Source organism: Thamnophis elegans, chromosome 14, assembly GCF_009769535.1.
Source record: "Thamnophis elegans isolate rThaEle1 chromosome 14, rThaEle1.pri, whole genome shotgun sequence".
Taxonomy (NCBI): domain Eukaryota; kingdom Metazoa; phylum Chordata; class Lepidosauria; order Squamata; family Colubridae; genus Thamnophis; species Thamnophis elegans.
Genome location: NC_045554.1, coordinates 23,554,793 through 23,564,658, shown reverse-complemented (window position 1 = coordinate 23,564,658; position 9,866 = coordinate 23,554,793). Strand labels below are relative to the sequence as shown.

Sequence of the window (9,866 nt, the reverse complement as noted above, 5' to 3'; positions counted from 1 at the left end):
CACCTTAAGAGCCCTGTGCCTGGGCTGCTTTAAAGGGGGCCCGACCGGTGGCCTTTGGGTGCCCCTTGCTCTGAAGCCCCCATGGAGTCTCGGCGCTTCCTGCTTTAATAAATCGCCCCAAATTTCCGGCGTTGCGCAACGTGCGGGACCATAACGATCTCGGGGGGAAGCTGGAGCAGGCCGCGGGCTCTCCTTCCCAAGTGGGGCTTCATCGCAGCCGGGCTGAAGGGCAGGAAGATGTCCAGGAGATCATCCAGGCCACCTCAAGGGGGCGGGCGGAGCAGCAAAAGAGGGAGGGAGCGGCTTCCTTTTCCCGGCGGGCAGGCGAGGGTCGCGGCCGGGAGAGCGCCGGGCGGGGCGCGCGTGCTCGGGCGGGGAGGCGCTTGGCCGCTCCCGGACTTCGCCCCGATCTGGGAGGTCCGGCCGCGTCACCCGGGGGGGTCTCGTGCCGGATTCCCGTCCCGGATCTGGCCTGGGGACCGGCGGGTGTCCGCCTCCTCCTCCTCCCTGTCCCGAGCGGCGCGGTGAGGCTCGGGGCGCGTTGGGCGAGGGGAGTCGGGCCGTGTGAGGCGGCCCCGCGATCTGCCTGGCTGCCCTGCCGGAGAGAGCCTGCCAGGCCCTTGCCGAGCCGCTCGGTGCGGGCCTGTCCCGAGAGGGGCCTCTTCCCGGCCTCCGCGCAGGGCAGGAGCCTCCCGGGCGATGCCGGCTCAGGCCTGGGGGCGGCTGTGTGGCCTGGCGAGGAGGGGGCTTGGCTGTGCCTGCAGCGCCCGCGAAGGACATCCAGGGCGGTGGGCTCCGTGCCGCCCCCCTGAAGGCCCCCCTGGAGCTCTTGCCCTGCCCGCCCTCCTTGCAGGCTCCCCTGCCGGCTCTTCACGCCCAAGAGCTGATTTGGGGGGCAGTTTTGGGGAGGAAGGTCTGGGGGGGTCTAAGAAGCTGGGAGGGGGGACTGATGTCGCCTGGCTTTTCTTCCTAGAGGTTCTGCTGCTGTTGCCCTGCAAGGACCCCCCACCCACCCACCCTCTGGTCCCAAGGGATGTGTGGCTTGGCTCCCGGGATAAGCTGGCTTCCAGGAGAAGATGACTCAGAGCCACGTGGGCATCAACAGGGACTATGGCGACTGGGAGTGGAGCGCCGACGCGGGCGAGCGGGCCAGGCTGCTGCAGAGCCCCAGTGTGGAGGAGCGCCGGCCTGCCACCACCTCCATGCTGGGTGCCGTCTTCATTGTCGTCAACGCCCGCTGGGTGCGGGCCTGCTCAACTTCCCGGCGGCCTTCCAGATGGCCGGTGGAGTGGCAGCTGGAATCGCCATGCAGATGGTGAAGGGCCCTTCTTGGTGCTGCTGGGCCAGGGCATGGGTCACGGGCTGGGCTGGGCCTTGGGGCCAACGGGTGCCCCTCAAATAGATTTGTCCTTGCGGAAGGGAGCTGGCCCAGGGCCTCCCACTGCCTTCCTTTGCTGGCCAGGGCTTATTGCCAGCCTGAGTGTTCCTGAGGAGGAGGATAAGGGTGGTTCTGTTAGCCAGGCACAAGCACCAGAGGGCAAGTCCTGACTCCCTCCATGAATGCTCTTTGGGGTCCCAAAGGGCCTGGCCGGAGAGCCTGCAGGCAGCCCCCACTTACAGGCCAGAGAGCTTGTCCTGTGGGGTGTGGGTTGCCTACACCCCCCACCCTGCTTTGCTGCAATAGCAATAACACTTAAGAGTTATATGGCGCTTTCCAGCCTCTCTAAGAGGTTTACAGAGTCAGCATATTTCCCCAACAAGCTGGGTCCTCATTTTACCCACCTCCGGAAGGATGGAAGGCTGAGTCAGCCTTGAGCCTGCAAAGATTCAAATTGTCAGCAGTCAGCAAGAAGTAGCCTGCAGGACTGCTGCACCACTCTGTGTGTGTGTGTGTGTGTGTGTGTGGTGTGTGTTGCATGGGCTGTTCTACCTGGTGCCCCTCCCTCCCACCTAACGCTGCCCTTCCTTGCCTCCTTTGCAGGGGCTGCTGCTTTTCATTATTGGAGGACTGGTCATCCTGGCCTACTGCTCCCAGGCCAGTAACGAACGCACTTACCAGGAAGTGGTGTGGGCTGTCTGTGGCCGAGTCCTGGGCGTGCTGTGTGAGGTGGCCATCGTGGTCTACACCTTTGGCACCTGCATTGCCTTCCTCATTATCATCGGGGATCAGCACGACAAGAGTGAGTCTGGCAGTGGATGCCCTGGGCTGCTTTCCCCAGACTTCTCCCAGGTCTCGTCTTCGGCGACGTCTTTGTTTTGGGCAGCCCACTTTGAACTCCAGACGTAACCAAACGTCCGACCCCCATTTTTCACCCTCCCCTCTAAGGCCGGTGACTTCCTGCCCAGCACTCTCGTCTTCCACGTCTAGAATTTGTCCGCGGTTTCTGAGGGAGCATTGCCATCCTCTAGTCCCCTGGTGTTGGCACAAGCCCTTTTCTCAGCACTCATCCTGCTAATTCGGTGGATTGGGCCCTTGGATGCCAATTGTCTCTTTCTGTGTTTCCGGAAGTAATTCCAGTGCTGATAAAGAGCTGCGCCAGAGAAGGGAGGAACTGCTGGTTCACGGATCGCAAATTCACAATCAGCCTGACGGCCATTCTCTTCATCCTCCCCCTGTCCATCCCCAAAGAAATTGGCTTCCAGAAATACGCCAGGTACCTTTTGGTGGTGGGGGGGGGCTGCCGCTGGTGTCCATCTCCCCAAAGGGGCCAACCCCCACAGGTGTTGACTTGGGGGGGCTTTTTTTCCTGCCCGTTCGTAGCTGTGTCAGGTCCAAGAACTCTGGTTTTCCAGCTGCTGCTGCCACTTAGGTGCTGGTCTTTGGCGAGGTGGTTGCCTGTCTTCACCCCTTTCTCTCCCCCCAGCCACAAACTTGCTTTCAGTTTTGTTCTATAAGACAAAGACCAATTTTAACCCTTAACTTTCACAGCAGCAAAAGTCTGGATCCCAGGAGGGAAAATCCTATGTTTTCACCCTTAATGCTTTCCACAGGGTTGTTCTCTCCAGGCCAGCAGCTGCTCTTCGCCATCCCTTCCACCAACTGGGTTTTTAGAGCACCCTTCCCTATGCTCTATTAAAATCATGTTTAACTTGATTGTTTGGTCTAGTGGTTAAGGCACTGGGCTAGAAAGGGGGAGACTGTGGGTTCTAGTCCCACCTTAGTCATGAAAACAAGCTGGTTTTTCTCTTAGTCCAACCCACCTCACAGGAGTGTTGGGGGGGTTGTTGGACAAAGAGGAGGAGGAAGATGTTGGATGTGTCCCATCGCCTTGAGTTAATTGTAAAAGTAATAAAGGTGGGATAAAAATAAGTAAATAATCTTAAAGATGAGAGCAGTTGCATAAAGAAGCAGTATTATTTTAAACATATATGTTAATAAACAATATCAGGTAAGCGTATTAACATAAATCCAAGGCACATAAAAAAAGAAAGAAAAAAGAAAAAAAATAGGAGATACAAGAGATGCCGACTGCAAGGAGCCTAGACAGGCCCTGTCATAAGCATTTGTCATCTGTCTAAAGTATAGCAGAGTACAATAAAACTAACATCTGTCCAAATTTGATAAATGTGATTCCTGTCTCTGATGTCTCATTAATTTTAACTTTGTGGATTTATTTTGTAACGTAGCACTTAAAGACACCTAGTTAATTCACAACTCTGTTATGTTAGCTTGAGTTTTCCAATGTTGGGCAATTATTGTGGCTGATGAATAAAGAATGCTCTCTTTATTTTTAAGCATAGAGTTTAGTCCTATAAATGCATTCCGTAGGCTGGCTCTGGGGAGGATGTAATTCTTGGATTACTAGTAGCACATCTCCCCAAAGATTTCACACCCAAAGGGTATAATTTTATCGTAAATGAAAGACTAACCCTTTTGCTTTGACCACCTCTTGAACATTTGAAAGAATAATTTTGATATATTTAATACAATAATACAATAGCAGAGTTGGAAGGGACCTTGGAGGTATTCTAGTCCAACCCCCTGCCTAGGCAGGAAACCCTATACCGTTTCACACAGATGGCTAACCAACATCTTCTTAAAGACTTCCAGTGTTGGGGCATTCACAACTTCTGGAGACAAGCTGTTCCACTGATCAATTGCTCTAACTGTCAGGAAATTTCTCCTCAGTTCTAAGTTGCTTCTCTCCTTGATTAGTTTCCACCCATTGCTTCTTGTTCTACCCTCAGGTGCTTTGGAGAATAGTTTGACTCCCTCTTCTTTGTGGCAACCCCTGAGATATTAGAACACTGCTATCCTGTCTCCCCTAGTCCTTCTTTCTCTTAAACTAGACATACCCAGTTCTTGCAACCGTTCCTCATATGTTTTAGTCTCCAGTCCCCTAATCCTCTTTGTTGCTCTTCTCTGCACTCTTTCCAGAGTCTCCACATCTTTTTTACATCGTGGCGACCAAAACTGAATGCAGTATTCCAAGTGTGGCCTTACCAAGGCATTATAAAGTGATATTAACACTTCACGTGATCTTGATTCTGTTCCTCTGTTTATGCAGCCTAGAACTGTGTTGGCCTTTTTGGCAGTTGCTGCACACTGCTGGCTCCTATTTAAATGGTTGTCCACTAGGACTCCAAGACCCCTTTCACAGTTACTACTCTTGAGCAAGGTACCACCTATACTGTACCTGTGCGTTTCATTTTCGATTTATGCCAATCTAGCAGGAATTGGGTGCCAATGATGTATAAACTTCTTGCATTGAAGTTGAAATCAATCAACCCAATTTTCATAACCTTTACCAATTGATCTCCTGCATGGGATTACCAAGATCCCCATCCCAAGCTTTCTTTCAATCAGTAGGACCTCCTGTTTCTGTTTGTAATATACATTTTTGAAAATGTTGGTATTGAAATAAAGTATATATGAAATGTTTCTTGTTGATCACCACATCTCTACATTTTGCTCTCTTTCAGCTGCCTGAGTGTGATCGGGACCTGGTACGTCACAATTGTCGTCATTGTAAAGTATTTTTGGCCTGATCAAGGGATCTCCCCAGAGGCAATCACAACTAGGTACGTGAACGCTGGCTGTGCCCAGAGAGGCAGAGACTTCTACGGACTGGCATAGAAAATAAAGGCCTGACCTCCCCACTCCCCCATTTTCTGTACTGCACATCTGGCCGTCTTTTACATGACAGTGTCAATTATTGTGCATCGTTGGGGTTGGCCAGGTAACCCCCTCCCCTGCTCGGTTAGCAGCAGTAACTGGCTCACCTCTTCCTCGAGCTGCAGCTGCTATTCTGCCAGGGGAGGGGAGCAGCCACCTGGAAAGGGGGTCTCCTGTGGCCCAGCGTTGTTTCATCCCTGTAGGAGCAGAGGAGAATTGCAGTTGGGGCTGGGGGAGCGTGGCTGGGACGTCTTCTGCACGCCATTCTGATGAGGCGCTTGTGGGGGGAGAATGATCCAGCCGTAGCTAATGTAACTCCTCTTCCTCCCCGCAGCCCTTCTTCCTGGGTGTCTGTCTTCAACGCCATGCCCACCATATGCTTCGGTTTCCAGGTAATGTTCGTGCAGCTCTGCTCTCTGCCCTGTGATTTGCCAAGAGAGGCTTTGCTAAGGGAGCAGTTGGACATTTTCCGTCCTTGAAAGCTCTAGAGCAGGGGTATCCAAACTTGGGAACTTTAAGACTGGCTGGGGAATTCTGGGAGTTGACGTCCACAAGTCTTAAAGTTCCCAAGTTTGGACACCCCTGCTCTAGATGCTATGGGGCCCTTTCAGCCCCCCCCCCCCCCCCCAGCTCTTGCTGGTGGTTTGAAGGAATCCCTCCCTTCTTGTTGTGGGGGAAGGGGTGTCTTCTGCTCAGGGCCTTGAGGCATCTTTTAGCTCCTCTGCGTCTCCTGTGTATCCAGCAGACTTGTACTTGTACTTGACGCCTCTTCACCCATCGTGGGTATAGGCGACTTCCATGGAAATTTGACGCCACTGTTTTCGGTATGGCGATCCATGGAAGCTGTTTCGGCTGGATATACCCAAGGGGACGCCAGTCCCAAGTGTCGACAGAGCCCGATTGGTGGGAACGGGGGGCACCACGTGAAGGCCGGGTTGTCGTTTGATAGTTGAGAGGCTTTGCAGTAAGCGTTGCAATGTATATTTTGCGCATCAACTATCCTTGCCAGCCCCAGCAGAGGCTGTCTGAAATGGGATCCGGGAGCGACTTTTCAGTCGTCCTCCAAATTTGACTGGATTTTCTTCTTTCCTAAGACCGCAAACTAGTGGTGTGACACGCTGGGTATAAGAGTTGAACAAGTGTTTTTATAGCTACGCCACCACTTTCGAAGGTTTTTGGATCAGTGGTTTTCCAAAGGGCCAGAAGTGAGTAACGGGAGGAGTCAAAGGGCCATTTTGTGCCAGAAAAAGTTCCTAGTTGAGCACGGAGAGGAAACGCCAAGGAGGGGAATCGCCATTCTTAGGGAGAGACTTCTGCCAATGAAGGGTGTTTTATGGCTTCTTGGGTTGTGGGCTGACTACGTGAGCTGACCACTTCCTGAGCAGTGATTCAGGGAAGCTGGCTGATGAGAACCGATGTGGTTGTGTCTGAAACGAAAGGGCAGCTGGAGAGCCTGAGGGATGCAGGGTGACCTGCCCTTACATGAGTTTCCTCTGGGAAGGAAGGGAGGATCCGGAGTGGCAGCCTGGGGAAAAGCCCACATGTGGCAGAGAATAGCTTCTCTCCTGAAAAATAGGGCTTGTAAGTGGCCACGTGCTCCATCCAATGGCAACTTCTCAAACTCCTGGCTACACCCAGCACAGTCTGCCCATCCTGAGCGCTGAGAGGATGGACTTTTGATGGGGGGTGTTTATGTCCCCCCCCCCCGCATAAGCCTCTCCCCCCCCCTCCGGACCGCTGATTGGCTTACATCTCAAAGAACTGTCTCTCATTGTACAGTTGTCCTGGGGAGACAGTCCAGGTACCTCTCCCTACAGTGTCCAGTGCCCTGCAAAGGAAGCCAGGTGGGTCGGGTGGTCATAGACATAGACAGCATGCGGGCAAATGAGCTGTGCCAGCCTCGGAGCAATTCAGATGATTGCCGCCTTGCTGGGCATTGTGCAGCAAGTCAAATGATGCTGGGGGAGGTTTCTGCCTGGGGGGCAACTCAGGAGGGATCCAGCACTTGAAGGGGAGGCCTCAAGGGTCGTCCCCACCTTCAGATTCCTTCTTCCAGGTTGCTTCTTCACCTGGCAGGGGAGGGAAAGGAGCTGCTCCATATTAGGATCTTGGCAAAGATGCACCCAGAGACAGCACATACCAAGTGGGCAGGAATGCCGTGATCCAGACTCCAGTTCTGCAGCTGGGGGGCAAGCCTCTGACATGTCAGACTTGATCCTGGCACTCCTCTAGATGCGCCTGCCCCTCAGCCCAGCCCATGTCAGGAGCAGCAGAGCCTCCCTTGAGAAGCCCCCTCTGGCCTCGGTGCCTGCGTTCCCCTGTGGAGCTCAAGAGGGGGCAGGTTATGCCCCACAAGCCTGAGCTTGGCTAAAAGTCAGGGAGGAGCTTTGGGCCTCTAAGGCTTCACTTGGCAGAAGGGGAGGAAGGAGAGCCCAAGCCCCAGCATTGAGTTTCCCCCTGAGAAAGCTCTCCAGCCACTGTGGAAAAGGCTGCGATGAAATGTGGAGGTTTTAAGGAGATTCACTGGCAAGGAATCTCTGCCAGGCTGAGTTCAAAAAAGTGGTGGCAGTTAAAATTATTCTCAGCTACTGGAATGAAATGCAGGCAGTAACTCCCCATCATTTGCTTAAGGAGGATGTTGTCCCGGGAATCTTGGATTCCTAGTTGGGAGTTTAGATGTTTCCAAAGCAGGATTCCTGAAATGGATGTCTGTCTACGGTGACCATATGCCTGCCTGAGTGGACGAAGGACGTGGGGACCTGGGGTAGCAGACTGCCGCCTTCTGTTGGGAATGGCGGCCTGGCCCCTCTTGCCCAGCTTTGCTGCACAGAGCACACAACACCCATCCACACACACCAAGCCTCTCTCTCCCCTTTGCAGTGCCACGTACAGCAGCGTGCCCCATCTTCAACAGCATGAAGTGCCCGCAGTAAGGTCCTGGGGAGTCGTCGGACAGCAGCCATGGTCATCGCCCTCTTTGTCTACATGGCACAGGTAGGGAGCGGATCCTCAAACCCAGCTGCTCGCTCTGCCCAGTTGCTTCTGCTTCACCCCGGCAGAAAGCAGGCCTGGTGTGGCCACAGCCTCCCTCTGCCTCTACTAGGCGGCTGTGGCGTCCTGACCTTCGTGAGAAGTGCAGCAGGATAGTGCTGCTCTCCTACCCCTCAGACGACATCCCAGTGGCCTTCGCCCCGAGCCTTCATCATCCTCTCTGTCCTGACCTCCTACCCCATCTTACACTTCTGCGGCAGGTGAGCAGCTGCCAGCCGATGGGGGAATGTGGGGAGGGGGCTCCTGCTGACCCTCCTGAGGTCTCCTCCTAGAGCCGTCCTGAGGTCTCTGGTTGCGCTACAAAGGGGAAAGCATGGAGGAAGACGTGACTCGGGAGAGACGCCGACGCTCTTGCAGACCTTCTGCTGGTTCCTCCTCACCCTCCTGCTGGCCTTGTTCATTCCGGACATCGGCAGAGTCATCTCGGTCATCGGGGGGCTGGCCGCCTGCTTCATCTTTGTCTTCCCAGGTAGGGAAAAGGTTTTCTGGCTGGCGGGAGGAAGGCGGCTCCTCTTGGGGTTCTTGGCTGCGGGGTGGCCGTCTTCTCCCTTTCGGGGCTTGGATGGGCTGCTGGTCCAGGCCGCAGCCAGTTCAACTCAGCTCCGGCTTTGGGGACAGGATTGGCGAGGAAGGCAGCCACGGCCGCCCCTGAAGAGCCACCTCAGCTTCTGCCTGGGGCAGGAGACGAGGCCAGAGAGGGGAGGGAGAGCCTGGCAAAGGACGGGCAGGGTGTTTTCTGCCTCTCCAGGGAGGGATGGGAATCCCCATCTGGCTCCCTGAGGGCTGCGTCCTGCCCAGGGCTGACCCTTGGAGGGAGGGGATGCCTGCCTGGCTTAGAGACTCCCCCATGGAGCCCAAAGGGAAAAGTGCTTCCTCTCAACTCGTTCTCGTGGGGACGGAGGGGACTCGATCTCGGGGGCTTCTGTGAGGCTGTTGATAGGCTGCCAAATTCTGCTGGTCTGTTTTTCCCTTGCCAGGCCTCTGCCTCATCCACACCAAGCTTTCCGAGGTTCAGGAAGCTGGAGGAGTGAGGTAAGAGAGGCGCTTGGCCTTGACCCACCACCCCCTCCCTGCTCTTCTCCTCGCTGGCCTGAACTGTGTTTTTGTCTCCTCCCCTCAGCTGGTGGATGGTGGTCGGCTATGGGATGTTCATGGTTGTCCTTGGCGCTTTCATCTTTGGACAGACGACGGCCAATGCCATCTCCATGGATCTCAGGAAGTGATCCACCTGCGTACTTCTCTGGATCTAGGCAGTCCCATGTGGACCTCCAAGTAGCCCAACTGGAGCCCCAGTTTGGGGGATGCCTCAGCGTTGACAAAACACAACCCTCCTCTTGTTTTCCTGGTCAGCTCTCTGGCTTCCGGTGGCTGTTGGGAGGAGGGCTGTTGGCTTTCACCTGTTGCCCCCCCCCCCAAAAAAAAAACCCAGAGTTCCCATGGACTTCAGCGGCTGAGGAGGACGTCTCTCCATTTAGCCAAGGAGCTCAATTTCTCTGTGTGGACCAAGGATGGAATAAAGTGAATGTATTTGATTGTAATTTTTGTGACATCAAATATGGGAAGGAAGGGTTGTTTGCAAGTCAACATGTGAAAAGCGCCGAGCAATTTTAGTGGGGGGAAAGTTCCCTCAAGTGACGCTGCTTTTGCTTTTTGTACCTGAAATTGAATCTTGCAAAACAAAGCGGGGGGGGGGGGGAAT

General features: G+C 54.4%; 1 protein-coding gene across 1 annotated transcript; it reads left to right on the top strand.

Annotated features, from left to right (window-relative positions):
* Positions 1 to 305: 305 nt before the first annotated feature.
* Positions 306 to 9,705, top strand: SLC38A7 (solute carrier family 38 member 7). Its single transcript, XM_032231284.1, is given in 16 exon segments — positions 306 to 524; positions 974 to 1,233; positions 1,236 to 1,315; positions 1,982 to 2,180; positions 2,510 to 2,654; positions 4,924 to 5,022; positions 5,451 to 5,508; positions 7,997 to 8,005; positions 8,007 to 8,064; positions 8,067 to 8,151; positions 8,259 to 8,307; positions 8,309 to 8,371; positions 8,442 to 8,514; positions 8,517 to 8,636; positions 9,145 to 9,199; positions 9,288 to 9,705. Coding segments are annotated over 15 exon segments (1,353 nt in total). The 5' UTR covers positions 306 to 524; positions 974 to 1,076; the 3' UTR covers positions 9,391 to 9,705.
* Positions 9,706 to 9,866: the final 161 nt, after the last annotated feature.